This window comes from Rhinolophus sinicus, linkage group LG02, assembly GCF_036562045.2.
Source record: "Rhinolophus sinicus isolate RSC01 linkage group LG02, ASM3656204v1, whole genome shotgun sequence".
In the NCBI taxonomy this organism is placed as follows: domain Eukaryota; kingdom Metazoa; phylum Chordata; class Mammalia; order Chiroptera; family Rhinolophidae; genus Rhinolophus; species Rhinolophus sinicus.
Window position 1 is genome coordinate 191,203,962 of NC_133752.1, and position 19,350 is coordinate 191,223,311.

At 58.7% G+C, this 19,350-nt stretch overlaps 2 protein-coding genes across 10 annotated transcripts in view; one reads left to right on the forward strand and one right to left on the reverse strand.

Annotated features, from left to right (window-relative positions):
• Positions 1–604: 604 nt before the first annotated feature.
• Positions 605–11,451, forward strand: KCTD17 (potassium channel tetramerization domain containing 17). Of its 8 annotated transcripts, none has more exons than XM_074326340.1 (9): positions 606–916; positions 2,099–2,207; positions 4,432–4,523; positions 5,636–5,731; positions 7,502–7,627; positions 8,930–9,023; positions 9,198–9,284; positions 9,637–9,715; positions 10,628–10,843. In XM_074326340.1, exons 1-9 carry the CDS (start codon positions 707–709, stop codon positions 10,695–10,697), a joined length of 963 nt encoding a protein of 320 aa, XP_074182441.1. In that variant the 5' UTR covers positions 606–706; the 3' UTR covers positions 10,698–10,843. The 8 variants fall into 8 exon arrangements, 7 of the variants coding, with proteins under 7 accessions (XP_074182435.1, XP_074182441.1, XP_074182437.1 ...); XM_074326336.1 differs by having other exon boundaries at positions 609–916; positions 9,198–9,272; positions 9,626–9,715; positions 10,628–10,765; XR_012494115.1 differs by having other exon boundaries at positions 605–916; positions 9,198–10,347; positions 10,628–10,764.
• A 2,961-nt stretch (positions 11,452–14,412) lies between these two features.
• TMPRSS6 (transmembrane serine protease 6) overlaps positions 14,413–19,350 on the reverse strand; it is a 38,012-nt gene continuing 33,074 nt past the window's right edge. For both annotated transcript variants that reach the window (XM_019719657.2, XM_019719658.2), the window contains exons 15-18: positions 19,167–19,335; positions 17,662–17,933; positions 15,737–15,873; positions 14,413–15,206 (exon numbers count right to left, since the gene is read on the reverse strand). In XM_019719657.2, the coding sequence (XP_019575216.2) occupies positions 15,048–15,206; positions 15,737–15,873; positions 17,662–17,933; positions 19,167–19,335 (737 nt within the window). In that variant the 3' untranslated portion in view covers positions 14,413–15,047. The remainder of the gene's footprint in view (positions 15,207–15,736; positions 15,874–17,661; positions 17,934–19,166; positions 19,336–19,350) is intronic.

Below are 19,350 nucleotides of genomic sequence, written 5' to 3' on the forward strand. Positions count from 1 at the left end.
GGCCTTGGTGGTAGAAATGCACTTGGAACCCACCTGGGTCTGTGCCAGCCCGCGACTCACCAGCGTGAGTCAGGAAGGTCACTTCATTTGAATCCTTATCTGTACAGCAGTACAGTCACAGTAGCCTCACAGACCTGCTGAGAGCCTCAGTGAATAATATAGATACACGAAGCATCTGGAATACAGTGGGTGCTCCGACGACTGGAAGCCCAACTACGGTTGCCCTCAAAGAACTGATGTGGGCAAGGAACCCAGCTGCTCTCCCTTCAACCCTCCCCGACACAAAGGGCAGAACGAAAGAATATTAGAAAACAGATAACAGATAAATGCTATGGCATTCTGGAAGGGAAACGTTTCTTTTCATATTTATCAGCTGTTTGATAATCTAGCCTGGACAAAGGGGAAGTAATAAAGTGGAGAACAAATAAGAGGATTGTTGATTGGGGTTATCAACTCACTATTTTCCCCATGACCGGAACTTGACCTTCCCCAAACACACAGTCATTTGGCAAACGGGCTTCTTCAAGACACCCCGACCTGCGCGCCTCCTCCCGGGAAGGGCAAAGTAGGGCGGGGCTGGGGAAAGCGGATTGCTGGCATCCGGGGACCCTCGCCGGTCATTCCAGCCCCGGGCGGCACGGACTACAGCTCCCGGCATGCCCCGCGCACAGTACCTGCCCGCCTCCAGCCGCCGGGATCCCAGAGGATGCAAACGCCCGGGCCAGCTATGAGGATGGAGGCCGGTGAGGGAGCGCCGCCGGCGGGGGCGGGCGGCCGCGCTGCGGGCAGCTGGGGCAAGTGGGTGCGGCTCAACGTGGGGGGTACGGTGTTCCTGACCACCCGGCAGACGCTGTGCCGGGAGCAGAAGTCCTTCCTCAGCCGCCTGTGCCAGGGGGAAGAGCTGCAGTCCGACCGGGTGAGGCCCGCGGGGTGGGCGGCCTGGGGGGGGTGGGGGGGGGCTTCAGTTCTCTGGGATCGGGGCTGTTCGACCTGGCCCGCGCTCCGGGCTGGGAACGCAGCTGCTTTTATTTCCAAACAACCGGAGGCGGGAAGAACTGGCTGCGGGAGGGGAGGAGGAAGTGAATCTGAGAGTGAGGAATGTGACCATTGCCTTGGCAACGGGACAACGCCAGGCCGCAGCCATTTGGAGCTTCTGAGTGCTGCCCTGGGCTCCCACCCCAGGAGGCTGGTGGGTCAGATCGGACTCTTCCCACTTCCTTTGGGGCTGTGGGGACAGACAGACATGTAGGATCTTCAGTCCTTCCCAAACGGGACTCCTGCACTGGGGAAGGAGGGGCTGAGGCTGCTGCTTCCTGCCCTTTGGGGTGTAGGTGGCCTAGCTGTGCAGGGAGCTGGGTGGAGAAAGCCCAGGGTGCCTTCTGAGCTGCGCTTCATCTGGGAGGAGTGCTGGCCTGGCAGGCGCCAGGTCTGGGGTCCCATCCCGGCTCTGCTGAAAACCGCAGGCATGACCTTAGGTCCGACTCTTCCCTGCCCCAGGCTCAGCCTCCTGTCTGTAACTAGAGGAGTCTGGTCTGGACATGACTTCCAAAGCCCTCTTCCCTTCATTCCCTGACCATCTGATGCCGTGACCTTGGGCAAGTCCCCTCACCTCTCGATGCTCCGTTTTCTCTCTGTAGAGCTGTGCAGCTGCCCGCCCTGCCTCCCTGCAGGCTGAGGGTGTCCAATGAGAGCGGCTCCTTTGAAAACCCCCAGAATGACTGGGGAGCTGGTGGAGACAGTGTAGGGCTGGCTTTAGGGGAACAACCTCGAAGAGGAGCAATCACTGAGCCCTGCTTTGCGTCAGGTGCCACTGAGACCTCTCTGGATGCTACAGTGACCCCCTGGTTATAGGGGAGAGGAGTGAGGCTCAGACAGGCCAAATCACTGGCCTACGTTTACACAGTCAGGAAAAGGCAGAGGCGGGATTCGAACCTAGGTGTATCTGACCCCAAAGCCCTTTTGCTCCATCATGCCACTTCATTCCAGGGAAGAACAGACTCTATCCTCCCTCCCTCCAATCCTTTACCTGGCCTGAAATGAAGGGTGGGCGGGAGAAGGCCTCTTCTCCTCTCATAGCCTGTTCCCCTCACCTCCGCAGGATGAGACTGGGGCCTACCTCATTGACCGTGACCCCACCTACTTCGGGCCTATCCTGAACTTCCTGCGGCACGGCAAGCTGGTGCTGGACAAGGACATGGCTGAGGAGGGTGAGTTGGTCCAGGGGGCTGGCCGGGCCCACATCCTAGCCCTGCCTTCTGCAGCCTGCCAGGCTTTCTGTGCAGGTCTAAAGCCATTTCTCCCAGCCAGGAGGGGCCTCTTCTCATCCCTGACAGGGCTGAATCCCAAAGCCTCTGCCCAGATTGAGCCTAGGGACTCTGCCAAGCTGACTGGCTCAAGCTTTCACTGGGTGCTATTGGGAAGGTGACAGAAATCCACAGGCAGAGGTTAGAGGGAGCCAGGGAGACCGGCAGCCTCCATTGTGGGCAGCGATGCCCTTTCTCCTGGCCTCCTGGGAAGCCAGGTGTGAATGGGGTAGAGCTGGGCAGAGTTATCCAGTATCTCAGATGCAGTCAGCTAGGTGGGTGGAACGGGTGGGTCTTCGAAATCCAGCAGCCTCTGCGGTACAGTGCTGGTTGTGGGTGGAGGTGGGGAAGGAGGGAGCCTGCTCCCCAGAGAGGGTTTCCATTCTCCCAGGCCTGGGTGGCTGAGGTTCTGTAGATGCCCACATCTGGGCCCAGCAGATGGTGGGGAAGCCATGCCTGGGGGTGTGGCCTCTTGTCAGAACACCAGCCCGGGCAAGGACTTCAGTTAGTGCCAAATCAACTCTTCCTTGGGGCACAGGGTGTGGGTCTGGGCCTGGGTCAGCTGACTTGGCCAGGCCAGCTTGAATATAGCACTTTTCCTTTCTGAGTCTCGTCATGTATGTAATGTACACTGGGGAAAGCATATTTTGCGACAACACATGTCTTAAGTCCCAACGCTTGTACCCTGTGGATGTCTAGCATAGCCCATCCCTCCTCTCACTGGGTCCTAAAGTCTCCCTAGTGGGTCCCCAGTGGGCCAGGACTTCAAAATCAGAGCCCATTATAGGTACCGGCTCAGCAGGGCCCACAACTTCTCTGGCAGCCCCTCCGAGGGCACAGGTACCCCAAGCAGGTCCCTTGGGGAGGGGAGGTAAACACTTCAGTTGCATCACAGACAATAACTGTTTACAGGTTCTGGGTTTCTCCATGCCTGCCACTCCTAGCACCTTCAGACAAGGCTAGGGCCCTCGTTCAGGGGGCTTGGGGGACCTGGGAGGAGACTTACTATATAGCTGTGTGATACCGGGAACTAGTAACTTATCCCTCTGTGCCTTCAGGCCCACATCTGTGAGATGGGGTTCCCATAGCACCCACCTTGCTGAGCTGCTGTGTGGATAAAGGAGCTAATACACCGGTGTCACTTAGTGCAGTACCTGGCATCGAGGACCAGTGACGCAATGTTAGTTGTTTGTCATCTGCAGGGCTCCACAAGGGACACTCAGGCAGCAGCAGTACTGACTGCCTACTTTGTGTGGGCACCAGGGACAACAGGGTAGATCAGACATGGGCCCTGTCCCCAGGGAGCCCAGAGGCCAATTCTAGAAATGATCAGAAGCGTCCTTGCCCTGAAGGAGCTTCGGGGTGTCCACAGGTCTGGGTCATTCCACTTCACTGGAGAGGTAGCTCGCTTAGTGTCTAAGACTCAGTTCCCTTAACTGTATGGGGATGATGACGCCTGCTTGCCCCATGTCCTCGGGGCTTGTGCTGAGCACAGGAGGGGTTTGCAAACTGGAAAGCGTGGGCATTAGGGATATGCTCATGCACAAGGGTTATGCTTTTCCAGTGGGCTGTGAAGTCAGGACCTTGAGTTTGAATCCCAGGCTCTGCTGCTTGTTGGCTGTGGGGTCTTGGACAAGCTGCTTCTCTTTCTGGCCCTCAGTTTCCCCCTTTGTTCATTGGGGGCAACGAAGTACCTACTTTTATTTCTGAGAATTCACTGCAATACAGAATGGAAAATGCCTAGCACAGTGCCTGGCACTTGGCATGTGCTTCACAAATGGGAACATGAAATAGGGGGTCAACCAGGGCCCTTCTCATTGTGGCGTCCTAGGGCCCAGTCCCAACGGGCCCTAAAGCAGCCCCCGATTAGGGGAGAGGCAGGCGCCCCTTGGTCACCATACTCCGTACAGCAGAATGTCGGACCACCGAGTGGCCGCATCTCGCCCCTTCCACAAAGAGTATGGGATCCAAGGAAAGAAATATCCCCTTTTGCTTGACCCCTGAGCTCAAAGATGCTTGTTACCCTTGTGTGACTGGAGCAGGAAGGCAGGTTTGGAGGTGGAGGGGATAAGGGGAGGACAAGGCCTGAGGGCAGTGGGAGTGACCTGGGGGCGGCTCTGTCTGCCAGGGGTCCTGGAAGAAGCGGAGTTCTACAACATCGGCCCCCTGATCCGCATCATCAAAGACCGGATGGAGGAGAAGGACTACACCGTCACGCAGGTCAGGGAGCAGGGGTCAGGGGTCAGGGGGCGGGGGGCAGGGGGCAGGGGTCAGGGGCGGGGGGCAGGGGGCAGGGGTCAGGGGGCGGGGGCGGGGGGCGGGGGGCAGGGGGCAGGGGGCAGGGGAGCAGCAGGGCAGCACCCGTGGCCAGAGCAGGGGGTGGTGGGGAGAGGGAGGAGGGCGGAGAGTGCGGGAGGTGGGAGAAAGTTGGCAGAAGTGGAACAGTGTTTTCCTTGGGGAGGCTGAGCTGTCCTATAAGGGGAGGGGTGGTTGTCCAGCCCCCAGACCGCCCAGCAAAGCCCAGCCTGGAGATGGACACTGCTTCTATCCCTGCCTTGGATCTGTTCACTGTGTGAACTTGGGCCACGCACGTTGCTCTCTGGATCTTGATTTCTCCTTGTGGAATACAGAGGTGCTGAGAATGGCCCACCCTTCCCTTCCTCACAGGCAAAATGGGGTCCATGTGGGGGTATAGGGGGGCCTGCCAGGGGCAATGCAGGGTTAGTGAATTGTCTGTTTTGTGGGATCAGGCAGTCCGCTGGCGGGCACAGCACAAGTTGCTGGAGCTGGCATTCCTGAGCTTGGACCCTGGGCCTCCGTGACCAGTCTGTAGGAAGAGCTGGAATGATTTTCAGCTTACCACTGGGGAGATGTGGTGGGTAAGGGACAGATAGTGAGGCACCATCTCCTAGCCCCAGATTGAAGTGGGGAGGCTCCATGTCTCCTGGAGGGCCTGCCTCAGTTAGTGACCCAGCATGTCCCCCAAGCCGCTCCCTTCCCTCTTGTGTCATCTGTGTTTCAGTTCTGGTTCTGCCACTCTTTAGCTGGGTGACCTTGGGCAAGTACCTAACCCCCTCTGAGCCTCCGTGAAAATCGCGTAACTCAGAGTGGGGAGAGTAAGTGAGATCGTGACTGTCAAGTGCTCGGCACGTAGCTCCCGTCTCAGAACATGACTCCTGTCTTCCCACCCTGCCCGCTCCCCTCCCTCTCTCCTTTTAGGGGTATATGGCATGGGGAGACAGAAGAAGCTGGGGGGAAGGCAGGTGCTTGTCCCCCTGCTGGGGTGCCCGTGGCTCCCACAGGTGCCCTCCACACCTCCCGTCTGCCCGCAGGTCCCGCCCAAGCACGTGTACCGTGTGCTGCAGTGTCAGGAGGAAGAGCTCACGCAGATGGTCTCCACCATGTCTGACGGCTGGCGCTTTGAGCAGGTGGGCGGGGGTCCTGGGGGGCCACACCTGGGACCTCCCAGTCTCCGTGCAAAGCAGGCCTCTCCCTTCCTGCAGCCCCAGCCCCTCCCTTCCCCACTGCCGCCCCCACCCAGGGGGTCTTCTTAAGTCAAACTGAACAGGGTTGGGCAAGGCCACGCTTGGCGGCAGACTGACTGACCAAGATGGAGGGAGGATAGAAGCCCTGTTTGCCACAGGGCAGCTCTGGGCGTCCTCCTCGGTGGGCGTCCTCACAGTATCCGGGTGGCGGTCTAGACAGTAGTGTGAGCGAGTCTTTGGCCCCCAAGTGACCACTCAGGTGCAAGGAGTCGAGATCCACACAGGTGAGTGGAGTCCACCGTGGGTCAACAGCTCCTGGAACAATTCCACAGGCACAGCTTCCAGGGTCCTCGCAAGGCACATGTCCGGTTACAGACATTGCCACATTCAGGGAAGCCCAGAGTAGGGACTTCCCTTGTAGTGACCTCTAGTTCCTCCCAATCCAGATGCAGGTTACCCCTCAGGAGGAGTTTTTAGTGTAAGCGCTGTTGCCCTAGTAATACGGCTGATGTCTCACCTGTCTCAGGTTTCCAGAGGAACAGAGCCAGCGAGTTAACCTGAGGCCAAATTTGCCCTTAGAGGAGGAGAAGGGTTTGGCTAGGCCTCTATCCACACCCACCCACGTTCCCTTGCACGTGGAGGTTGAAGCAGGGAGAAGGCCGGGCAGTGTGGAGCAAGGGGCCCCTGTCCAGGAGCCAGAGGCCCAGTTCACATCTAGGCCTCACAGTGACATGCCGTGTGACCCTGAGCAAGTCACATCTCTGCTGTGGGCCTCAGTTTCCTTATCTGATGCGGGACTGTCAGGAAGATTAGAAGAATCACTGATAAGGTCTCTAGCTCAGGGCAGGACTCTAGACATCGGAATGAGCTGACATCATGCAAATAATTAGAAGTATTTAAGTCTATGAGACCCCAGAGACGCCTCTGGATCCCAGATTCTAACTCCTATCCCATTCTTCCTGGCTGTGGGACTTCCAAGAGGTCACCACCTCTCAAGCCTCATCTGCCAAAGTGGCTGATGTTTTTCTCTCTGCTGCTGAATGAGGGTCCCTGAGGGCTGAGTGAAAATCGTCCTGTGCAGGGCCTTTATCAGCCACAGGGGGTCCTCCTGTGGGTGTGGTTATTCTAGGGACCTCAGAACATAGGTGGGGCCACCTTTGAGAGCCTACCCGAGAGTCTGGCAATTGCATGGATTCTCTGAGGCCTAGCCAGTAGGTCAGGGGCCACTAGTCATTAGCCCTCTGGCCTGAGAAGTGGGTGACCTGTTCTACTTCTGCTTTTAAGAATGAACAGAATATTCTCTGGGGCTCCACCATGCCAACCTGGTTCTAGGGTTGCTTCAAGCACCTCTGGGACAGAAGGTGACAGCCTGCCCATTACAGGCCTCCTGCTTTTAGGAAGTGGCCTGCTAGATCTGGGCTGGGGTGGGGGTGAGGGTTGAGAAGAGCAGTAGTGATACTGCCGCCTTCCTCCAGGGAACAGGCCCAGCCAAGGCAGGTGTGGAAGCTGCTCTGGAAATAACCCCAGAGGTGTCAGTAGGGGAAGGGGAGGAGACTGACTCTCAGCCCCCGAGTCGTATCCTCTAGAAACCCAGCGAAGGGCCAGATCAGGACACAAGCTGGTATCTTGACAAGCACTGATGTCCACCTCTTCCCTCCCCACCGTCCCCCAACCCCGACCTATCATCTTTCTCCCCGTGCGCCGTCCCTCCAGCTGGTGAATATTGGCTCCTCCTATAACTACGGCAGCGAGGACCAGGCGGAGTTCCTGTGCGTGGTGTCTAAGGAGCTCCACAGCTCCCCACACGGGCTGAGCTCCGACTCGAGCCGCAAAACCAAGGTGAGCCCCCAACCTCAGCCTTCCCCCTTTTCCTCTTTCCTCCCTGCCATCCGCCTAGCCATCCCTGCTTCTTCTCTCTCCCTCCTGCTGCACACCCATAACTCCTGGTCATAGCCAATGCCATCCATCCCATGCCACCCAAGGTCCTGTCTGCTCACGCCAGTTACCCAGGCCCAGGCTGGGGGAGCAGTGAGATAGGACCATCCCGAGAGAGCAGCAACAGTGACTTAGATGCCACTTGAATGGTAGTCACATGGTGGCCACAGAGCAGCGTGGCACGAGGCGGGTGCTCTGGACTAGGAGTCTGGGCACAGTGTGCCTGCTCTGTGTGACCCTGGATAAGTCCCGTCCCCTCTTTCATGGTGTTCTCTGAGAAGTGAGCAGGATGTACCGTGTCCTCTCAGGTGCCGTCGGGCTTGGAACTTCTGGGATCCAAATTGCCATTTTATTCCCAGGGGCGGGCAAATGTCCCTAGTGGGCCTGGGCTGGGGCGGGGAAGTCAGATGTGGTAATCCTGCGCCTTTTCCAGGCCCCCTTCTCCAGCACTCCACAGGAGAGGGGTCAGGAGCCCTGTGGGGTCCAGCCCTGGGTTTCCACCCTGGCCTGTGAGGCAGCTTCAGCTGGCAGTGGGGAGGGGCCTGAGCAGAGGTCCACCCTGGACCCAGAGCTGTTTGGAAGCCTCCAGGGCCTTCTCTAGGGCCAATGGAACAGGCAGCAAGCCAGGCTGGGAAGAAGGGAGACCATTTCTTCTGGGGCCTATCCCTGTGCATTGGAAACATACAAACTCTGGCTTCCTGTCTGTCTGCCTCCATGTCCTGTGACTTCCCCTGCCCACCCACCCCCATCGGGGCCAGTGCCTGGCACTGCCTTGGAAGGGTGGAGAGTAAACCTGCTGCTTCTGCCTCTCTGGACCAAAGCCTCAGGACCTGGCGTGCCAGAACCTGTGGCTGGCATCCCAGATCTGAGTGGCATCTTCCCTGACCTCATTTCCACTCTCGTTAGCCCTCCTAAAATGAGGCCTTCCCAGGTGCCCCTCAAGGGACCCAGCCACCTACCCACCCCGGTCCCCTTCTATCCCTCCCCAGCCTGCCCCATGAGCATCCCAGCAGGGCCCATCCTGCTGGTTTCTCCAGGCCCATCCCAGGCTTCCCAAGGGACTTTGGCGGTAGCCCTCCCATCTGCTAGGCCCCTCTTCATCTAGGCCACCCGCCCGCCCGGAGCTGGGGCCCGTGGGGACAGCCGCCCGCAGGCCCCTCGTTAGTTCTCCACTCTTTCTTCCCTGGGTCCGCCGCTGGTTCACAGAGCACGGAGGAGCAGCTGGAGGAGGAGCAGCAACAGGAGCAGGAGGAGGTGGAGGTGGAACAGGTGCAGGTGGAGGCAGATACACAGGAGAAAGGTGCAGCCAACCCCCAAGGAGACTGATTGCTCATACCAGCCGGAGACCCTGCTGGAGCCAGCTGCAGAACCCGGGGGGCCGGGGCTGCTGGGGGGCGGGCCGCCAGGGTCAGCTCAGCCGCCTGCCTGGCGCCTCACCTGCATAACCATCCCTTCTCTCACTTTCTCTTTGCAGCCCAGTCATCTCAGGATCCCGCTAACCTTTTCTCCCTCCCACCACCGCCTGCTCCTCCTCCGCTTCCCGCTGGAGGTCCTGCCTCATCTTCATGCACCTCTTCTTCCTCCTGGATCTCATCTGCACCCTGCCTCTTCCCTCTCTGCCCCTGTCCGGGCTTTCTCTCTGCCTGCTCACACCTCCATCCCGGGGCCACCCTGGTCCCAGTCCCCCGTGCCCTCCACCTGGGCGCCCCGGCCCTGCATCTCAGAGCATCCTGCCTGCCGCCTCCTGCACCCCTTCTGGCAGCTCCTGCCTCCCAGCCTGGGGAGGAGGGGTGTCCCTGCACCTCCTCGGGGCCCACCGGCCCCACCGGGCACCTCTGAGGCTGGGCCACCCCGCCCTGGCACCTCACCTCCTCGCCTCCTCCTCACGTTTCCTCCTTGCAGGTTCCTGTCTGCACCCCTCAGACCTGAGGCTGCGCTTACAATGAGGGCCTCTCCTCGGCCCCTCGCTCGCCCCCAGAGCTGCCATCCCTGGTTTGTAGCTTGGCAGAGCTGGAGGGAGGGGCGGAAGCCAGGAGGGTACTCATCTCTTGTTCCTTGGACTTGGACCAAACTTTCGGCCGATTTTCTCCCCTCACCAGTTTCTCAGCCTATCTTGGCCTTGGGTGTGGGGCTCTGAGAGGGGAAGAAAGTTGGGGGGCGGAAACTCCTACCTGCCCGTCAGCACCAGAGCTGGGCTGGGAAGGAGGGGAGGGAGATGAGCCATATATCTTGGCCTCACCCTGGCACATAGGAGTTCCTGCATCACAGCCTCATGGCACTGGGTTCCCTGTTTCTGTGGGGGTGGAAAGGACAGGCCATACTTGGATTCCTTTGGTCTATAAGAGTGGGCTGGAGCCAGCTAAGGATGGGGGTGGGGCAGAAAAAGCCCTGGCTGGGTGCCTACAACCCACTCCATTTGTCTGCCTGCTGTGTGACCTTGGGCAAGTCACTGTCCCTTTCTAAAATGTTAGTTGCCTCTTAAATGGGAACAGATAGCTGCTGTCTGTGACCTGCCTCTCTTGGCCTTGACCCCCACCCCTGTCTCCAGGCCAGAGTCTTGACAGAATCTGGCCTACTAGGCAGCCACCTCCCGACCCAGGATGGGGCAACGGGCTCTGTGACAGGCAAGCTGGGTCTCCTTCCTGCTCCCCTTCCTCCTGGGTTCTGAGTCCACCTTCTCTGGGCCTCAGCCCCTCTCCCTCCTCCCAGAAGGGACCCTGTGACTCACCTACCTCTTTCTCTCTCCCTGTCTCCCCCACCCTTCCCTTCCTCCATTTCAATCTCCTCTCTGCCCTCTCCTGGCCCCACATCACCCCCCCTCACCGGCCCCGCCCCCCTCACCCCCCTCCCGGTGTTTTGACCACCCCACCCCGTCCCCCTGCCCCTTCCTCTCTTATTTTCTAGCTGTTACAAGCCAGAGGCACCCGGATGTGAGGCCCCAGATCACCTCCAGGGACTTGGGGTTCCGATCTGAAGTCCTTTATTTTTGTACCACGGGGTGGGCCCCCACCTCAAGGTGGAGGAAGCGCTCTTCCCGCTGCCACCTCTGTCTACACCTGCGGGGCTGTGACCTGCCTCTGCCTCCGGGGTGGGCCCTGGGACCCCTGGGCAGAGCCACCTGCCTGTGGCCAAAGTGTGGCTCTGTCCAGCTTTGTCTTCCCGGCCCCTATGTCCCCTCCCCCGAGACCCCGAGCTGCATGGCGGATACAACCCCTCCTGACCCTGTCACAACGCCTCCTTGAGCCTTAGTGTCCCTCTGTGCCCAGTGGGTTCGCTCTTCCCCTCACCTACCTCACAGGGTTGTTGTGAGGTTCCACCTAAGAGGAGCAGGGTCTCAGAAAGCCCTCCCTCAGGGAGTGTAAGCGCCAGAGTCTGGGCACCCCCCTTCACCCTCCCCTCAAGGGGGAGGGACCTGCTTAGCTCCAGATGAGATTCAAGTATGGGTGGGGGGTGAAGGGGTGGGGTTGGCTCTGTCAGAAGGAGGGGGGGTACTGGGTCTTCACCTGGGCTGCTCCCACCCTTCCTGGACTGCTGGGGCAGAGTGCCCTGGCCAGAAGGAGGCAGGCACGGGCCCAGCAGGGACAGTGGGGCTACTCAGGAACGTGATGAGGGAGAGGGGGACACCTCCTCTGCCCAGGGGACCTCCTGCGCATATGACTTCCTGGCTGGGTACTTCTCAGCTGTGTCCGACCCCATGACCCCACCGCGTAATAAAACGAAGAAACAGCCGAGCTGGCCGTCTCCCTCTCTTTCTCTGGGTCACTTTTGAGGATAGGGGCTAAACTCAAGGCGGGGTAGATGACTCAAAGGTAATGGCCTTTTCCTAAAGCCCGGGGACCCTGCCCTGTTGTCACTCTCCTAAGTGTGTAGGGGGGAGGGGTCATGGCTGGAGCCTCTGCCCAGTGGCCAGACACTGAAGATACCAGTTTTGCCTTGCTGGGGGAATTTGGGCAAGTGCCTACCCCTCTCTGAGCCTCAGTTTCATCTATAAAGTGAAGGGTTGGACTGGTTGACGTCCAAGGCCCAGCCCTTAGAGTCATACAAGTCTCTTCCTGCCTCTAGGCAGCCCTCTGGGAGTTGGGCCCCGAAACCAGGTCCTCACAAGCCCGGCTCTCTGTCATCCCACTTCCCAGACTCAGCCCACTGTTCAGACTGTTCTCTGTTTGCTGGCTTCATCCTGTACTGCCCCAGGCCGCTGCTGCTCCATCCTAACCCCCCAGGACACCTCTGCTTCCTGCCGTGATACCTTTAGTCACCTCCACCCCTCCCTGTTGCTCCACCCTCTGCCCCAAGTCCCAGGAAATAGGAACACCCAGGTACCCACGCCACCTTCTGTCAGAGTGTCCTGGACCCGGGCTTCTCTTTCCTACCCAGCCAGGACTCTGTCTCCACCCCACCTGGCCAGTTCCTTCCCCTCCCTAGTCCTGCTGACTGTCCACCTTGCTTAGCTTAGCACTGCTGGGGGACACCCCTGCAAAGCAGTGATCCCCTAGGCAGAGGCCCTCCCCAGGGCCAGGCGAGGCTCCCCCACCCACTCAGCAGTCTGGGGGCCTCACTACTTCCCCTCAGGTTACTCTGCTTGCTGAAGCTGACCTCACTTTTTGTGTCCCACTTTGCTTGCAAGAGCCCAGGAGATTTGTTAAAGATGACCCACCACCACACCCAATCTTGTATTTTAGCAAAGCACCCAACGCAGTGTTCTGCCCGCGCCTCTGAGAACCCTAAGAGCCTACCCCCACCCCAAAGGAGTCCCTCTACCTGCTGTCGCCTCCCTCCCACGGATAGGTCCTAGAAGGTGACTGTGCTCCCTGGCTCTGCTCCTCACCTCTGCCCGAGCTGCCTCATCCACCCGTGGACATGTAGCAGCTCCATCTTTAAAACTCCCTCAAGTCTTGGTCTCTGAGGCTTCCCTTTCCTTTCCTCTCAGTTAGGCTTCAAGAAAGGCTTGTCCACACTTGACTCCCCTCTTTGTCACCTCTGCGCCAGTGACCCAGGGCCTGGCCCATGGCTCCCGACTCAGGCCATCGCTTTGGGTGCTAAGACTGCACCCCTCTCAGTTCCCCTCCAGCCTCCTACTCTGGGCCAGTCTGCGGTGTCTCTGTCTCCCCAACCTCCTCTGTCGCCTTCCATGGGTGGTGGCTCTGAAACCCCTCCAAGCCTCTCTCAAGTGCCACCTGCCTCCTGGACACCTCCCTCCAAGTTCACGACAGGCACCCCAAGTTCACGACACCTTCCCACAGCCTTTCCCTCCCCAGGTGCCCCAGCTCAGGCAGTAGGTCCTCCACTGGCCAGCTGCTCAGGCCAGACCCCTGGGAGTGGTCCTGGGTGACTCCCTCACCCCACCCCATCCACCGAGGCACTTGGTGGATAATGAAGGTCCTTCCATCTCACGTCCATCCCCACTGCTCTTCTCAGGGCAGGCCCCGTCCTCCTCCCTGGAGTTGTGCAGTGACCTCCTCACCAGCCTCGCTGCTTCCCACTCCCTCCACACTGGTGCCAGTGGTGGTTTGAAAATGTGCATCCAGGGCCGGCCCGGTGGCTCAGGCAGTTGGAGCTCCATGCTCCTAACGCCGAAGGCTGCCGGTTTGATTCCCACATGGGCCAGTGGGCTCTCAACCACAAGCTTGCTGGTTCAACTCCTCGAGTCCCCCAAGGGATGGTGGGCTGTGCCCCCTGCAACTAAAATTGAACACGGCACCTTGAGCTGAGCTGCCTCCCGGATGGCTCAGTTGTTTGGAGCGTAGGCTCTCAACCACAAGGTTGCCAGTTCGACTCCTTGAGTCCCACAAGGGATGGTGGGCAGTGTCCCCTGCAACTAGCAACGGCAACTGGACCTGGAGCTGAGCTGCGCCCTCCACAACTAAGACTGAAAGGACAACAACTTGACTTGGAAAAAAAGTCCTGGAAGTACACACTGTTCCCCAATAAAGTCCTGTTCCCCTTCCCCAATAAAATAAAATAAAATAAATGTGCATCCACTCGATGTCACTCCCCTGCTATAGAACCTTCCATGGCTCCCCAGGGCTCCGAGGTCAAGTCCTTAGCTCAACTCCAAGCTCTTTGTCATCTGAGCTCAGTTTGTCCTCCAGTTCCTCTTTAATCCTCCCCCACTCAACCTCTCTTTAACTAAAAACAGCTTACTCTTCCCTAATATGCCACATTCTTTTGGAACTCTATACCTTGGCACATGCTGTGCCCCTGGCTGGAATGACCTTGGCTACCATGGAGGCCCAGCTCAAGTCTCATCTCCTCCAGGCAGCCTCCTCTGACTTCCCAAGTTAGAGGCCACCCCAAAGCCTCTTCACACTGGATCGTCATCCCCGCCCCCTGAGATCAGGAACCAAATTCCATGGGTGTCTGTGGCCCCAGCACAGTATCTGGCACACAGAAGGGAGATGCTGAATGAATGACTCCAAGAGGGCAAAGGGAGTGAGTGTCACGCTGGTGGGGGAAGTGGTCACTGGAGCCAGGGGACAGGCCTGCAGAGGCTCCTGTCCTAACCCCTGCTGTGTTCATGGGGGTGTTTGTGAGCCTTTATGAGCTCCCGTTTCCTCCCAGGGTTCCAGAAGGAGCCCATCACTTGTCCCCTCCCTCACTCTGACCTGAGGGTCACCAAACCACTGCCTTCCTGGGGTTGCTCCTGAGACTAGGGTTGGTGCCCAGGGCCCCATTCAATCCCCAGAGCAGGGTCTTGGATCAGACGGCTTTATTCCACAGGGTAGCTGAGCTCACCTCCAGGTGAGAGAGGCCTGGGCGGCAGGGAGGGGTGGGGTGAGGACCCTGGACCCCCGAGCACCCCACCCTTTGGCTCATGGTGGCAGCTGGCCCACTTGGCTATCTCCAGTGTTCTGAGCACCTACCCCACCCCCTTCAAGTTAGGCTGGGGGCTTCACAGGCTGGAATCTGCCCTGTGGAGAGGGTGCTGCCCGGAAAGCCCACACTGCATGAGGGGTGGGCGTGAGGGACTCAGACACTCCTGCTGGACCTGGAAGTGCACTTTTGCTGCTGAACCATTTCCCCCCAAAGTCAGCAGTGGAGGAAAGGGAAAGAGGGGCGGGAATGAGGAGGTGACAGGCTGGGTATGAACCCCCCAGCTGGGCCTGGTGACCATCCCGGGTCCTCCAAGGAAGTCTGGACCACCAGCTAAGGGCCCTCCTCCCGCCTTGTGCCTCTCCGGTGGTGTCAGGGAGCAGGCTGGGGGAGGGGACGCCACCTCCTGCCTCCAAAGGGCCCTCCCGCCCCAGAATCCTTGTTCCCCCGCCTGGTGGCTGCCCTGAGCACTCTGAGTCTGGGAGGTGGGCCCTAGTCCGCTGGTGGGAATGCCTCAGGTCAGCACCTGCTGGATCCAGCCAATCACACCGGTGATGCGGGTGTAGACGCCGAAGTAGTTGGGCCGGCCGCAGCCCAGGCCCCAGCTGACCAGGCCCGCCAGGAACCAGCGGCCGCTGCGCTCCCTGCACACCAGTGGACCGCCTGAGTCGCCCTGAAAAGGAGAGGAGGGACAAGGCCGCATCAGGGGAAGGGGACTCCCCTTCCAGGCGAGGCTTCTGACTGCTAGGGGCTTTCTGAGTGACAGCAAGAAAGTCACATCGCTTTTTGAAGCCTCTGCTTCCCCTGCAACTTGGCCGGGCCTCCAGTGGGTCCTGGCCGTCGTGGAACTGAGGATATGTGTCCCCATGCTCCATCCACCTCTGCCGCGTTCTGTGGGCTCCTTCTAGTCCTTTCTACTGTGTCACCCTGAGCAAAGTGCCTTGCGGTGGGCAAGGAACAAGGAGAAGAACTGGGTTTGAGCCTCAGACCTGCCCGCCACAGGTCTCTTCTGATTGGTGGCCTGCAATTTGGGGCAAGTCTCTCAACCACCTCGAGCCTCAGTTGCATCATCTGTAAAGTGGGGACAGCCATCCCCACCTTGCTGGGAGCCTGTGGCTTCAGCAAGCTGATGTGAGAGAAAGGCCAGGCCCTGGGTGATGTAAGCGTCCCCCTCTCCCTCTTGCCCAGCCCCATGGGAGTCACCTGGCAGGCATCCTTCTTGCCCTTGTGGTAGCCGGCGCACAGCATGCGGGGGGTCACCTGGTAGTGGTAGGCCTCGCTGCACAGGTCCTGTGGGATCAGCTGCACGTCCACCTTCTGCAGACCGTTGCTGGTGGGACCTGCCACGTGGGGTCAAGGGCAGAGGTGAGAAGATCTGAGGTACCCGGGAGCCCCCACTCTGCCTTCTACTATTCCCTCGCTTCTCAGGAGACCCTTTCTCTCTCCTACCCTGCCCAGCCCCTGCCACTCCACTTCATGGTCACTGTTCTGGCAATGCCTCTGAGTGGTCCATGGGACAGAGCGCCACCCAAAGCCTGTCTGTACTAGAGTCTCCTCCCCTCCTTCCTCCTGCTTGAGGCCTCTTGGCTGCTTTTCCTCTGCTCTGTGACTGCCCCAGGGGAATTTTCCAGGACTACCTCTGACCCCTCACTCTCCCCCTAAAACTCGTCAGCATCTCCTCACTGTCCAGCACAGTGTTTCCCCATGAGGGATGAGTGTAGAACCCCTGGGGAGCTTCAGTATACACTGCGCCTGGTCCCACCTGGAGATGGTCTGTTTGCCTGGGGTGGGGGTGGGGCATGGGTGTTTTTCTTAAAGCCCTCAGGTGGTTCTAAAGCACAGGTCAGAAGAGAACCCCTGGCTCACGCACAATCCTTATGTGGCCCAAGAGGCCCTGCCTGTCTTTCCTGCCAATCATCACCCAGATCCATCTGCCCCAGGCTTTCCTCTGGTGCTGGGTGTTCTCAGGGCTCCCTGGGTGGCCACTTGTCCCTTACGGGCATGCCTTTCCCCTTTCTTCAGGACACTGCCCACTCATCCTCCAAGCCTCAGCTTAGCCTGCCCCTCCCCTGAAAGCCTCCCTGACCCCGCCTAGGTAGGCATCTCTAGGCTGCCTGTACCTGTCCTTCCAGGTCAGTTCTTAGCACTGTCTGTCTCCCTGAAGAATGTTCTCTTTTCGTCTTTGTATCCCGTTAGCCCAACTCGATGGCTGGAATATAGTAGGTGCTCAACATGTGTCATTGAACGAATGAATGAATGAGTGAATGAACCAATCCTTGCTTTCCCACTCTTCTCCATCATCCTCTTGGACAAGTCATTCATTCATCTGAGCCTCAGTTTCCCCGCCTTTAAATGAGCTCTACAGTCCTGCCTGCTTCCAGATTGTAAATCACTACACATTTTTAAAGCCACCACCACCACCAAGGGTGCAGGGCATGGCCATAATTCTGCCAACCCAGGCCTATATTCACAGAATACAGAGAGGTGGCCTCTAGGTATGGCCAGCTGTGGTCAGTTTAGGTAGGAAGGGGAGAATCCCTATTTCTGAGAGGCAGTAGCAGGAACAGCAAGGGCTCGGGCAGGCAGTCCTGGGTTCTAGTCTCTGCTCCAACTCCCTCTGGCTATGTAAATTTGAGCAACGGCTAAATGTCTCAATCTCCATTTCCCAATCCATAAAATGGGGCCATAATAGCCACTCCTAAGGTTATTAGGTAGATTAAACGAAATCATGTCCCTCTAAAATCCAACCTTAATTAAGAGTCTCTCCTGCCACCCCCACCACACACACACACATATCTCTATCCCCCTTCCCCCTACATCCAAGGAGCAGAGGGTTGGAGCTTGCCTGTGGGCTGTGGGGTCCCTGACCTGCCCCTTCACCCCACACGTATCCCCCAAGATAACGTTCCATGACTTCAGTTCTCCTTAAATGCCCTTCAGATTGGAAGGGAAGAGCCAGGAGGGCAGGGGCCCACAGGTGGTAAAAGATTGTTTCCTTCTGTGAAATCCAACCCAACCTAAGCCCAGGACCAGCAGGCCTCAGGAGTGGAGCCTCGCCCTGTCCCCTCCAGACTAGATGTTGGGGGAGGCCCACCGCCCTCATCTGCACTCCCCGCAGGCCTGCTCACCACCCTCACGCAGGGCACCCCAGCCTGTGATCCAGCAGTGCAGGCCTGGCTCAAAGAGGTGGGAGCGCGCAGGCAGGCAGACCGGTTGAATGGCGGGTGAGCGCAGCACCGGGTGGTCCAGCTGCAGCAGGGCCACATCGTAGTCATGGCTGTCGTCCTCGTGGTATGGGTGCAGGAACAGGCGGCTCACCTTGAAAGACACCTCCCCCGGCCAGCGCGAGCTCTGCCACACCTTGCCCAGAAACACCGTCCACAGCGCCGGGGAGGCCATGCTGGGGATGAGGAGGGTGTGCTATGCAGCAGCAGCCTCACCCATTCCAGACCCTTAGGGTAGCCAGCTTCCCCGCCTGGGACACCGTCCCCCCACATCCCCCTCCTGCTCTGGAAGGCGGGGTAGGCGGCAAAAGGTAGTGTTCAGTGTCTGCCTGGGTTCTGGCCCCAGCTGCAACCATTCCTAGATATGTGTGTGCCTCTCTGAGCCTCAGTTTTCTTATCTGTGAAATGGGAATGGTGTCTGCTACTCCCGTGTTCTTAATTCAATAAGACTGTAAAAAAGGAGCACAGTGCCAGGCAATTACAAGTATTTTCCTCCTTTTTATCTGCACATTTTATTGACTAGGCTGCTGTGAACTCACTGAAACTCGTTAGTCCTCACCAGGAGGGGGTGGGAGTTGAATGTGGAGGAATCAGCAGAGATTAGACCTCGAAGACCCCTGGATGTCAGGTGAGCCTTCAGGTCTTTCTTTACCTTGTGGGCAGAGGAGAACCGGGGTGGAGTGAAAGAGAGCGAGGTGGTCAGACCACACTCAGAAATACCCCCTGCTATCTGGGCAGAGGGTGCAAAAGGGAGATTGGCTCTGGGCAGCCAGGGTGACCGAGGGGTGATGGTTGAGGATTCGTCTCGAGCACTGAGAGGACTTGATGTCTGATTCTGGATGTGAGGAGAGGGTGCCCTGGTGGCTCCAGGCCCTTGGCTTGGGACTATAGAGACCCAGGGCAGAGGACAAGGTGTGGGGAGAAGAGTCCAGGGGCTGGGGGTGGAGAGGGGCATTGTAAGCCCACCACCATGCAGATGGGGAAGACCTCATAGGCTGGGTGGGATGTCCCCTCTTGGAGGCACACCGGGAGGAGGGGTTATGGCCTGCGACAAGTCCAGCAGTTTTGCTCTCTGCTGTACCCCAGTGTCTAGCACAGCCCCTGGCACATAGCAGGAGCACAACGGATATTGCCGGATGGATGAATGAGTGAATGAATGAATGAATCACTGACCCAACTTAAAACAAGATACCAAATGCAGAGCACGGAGAGGCTGAACAACCTGTCCAGGGCCACAGAGTATGTTGTTCATGGTAGAACCAGGACAACCCAAGTGTGGGAACAGCCAGTTTAGGGGGCTCTTCACCATCCTTCCCTCTGTCTGCTGAGAGCTCAGACACCATACTGTCCTGCCACGGCCTTCCCTACCCCATCCCTCATGGTCTCTGTCCCCGCACCCTCCCCCTCACCTGTCCTCCTGGAAGCAGTGGGCAGCTGTTATCACCCAGCGGTCAGCGATGAGGGCCCCCCCACAGATGTGTCGGCCTCGAACCTGGAGGCTGGCCTGCCATGGCCACTCCCCCTCCGAGGACATGGCCCCGCCCACAATGCGGCCGGAGGGTCCCTGGAGGCCACAGTCTGGGGTGGGGGTGG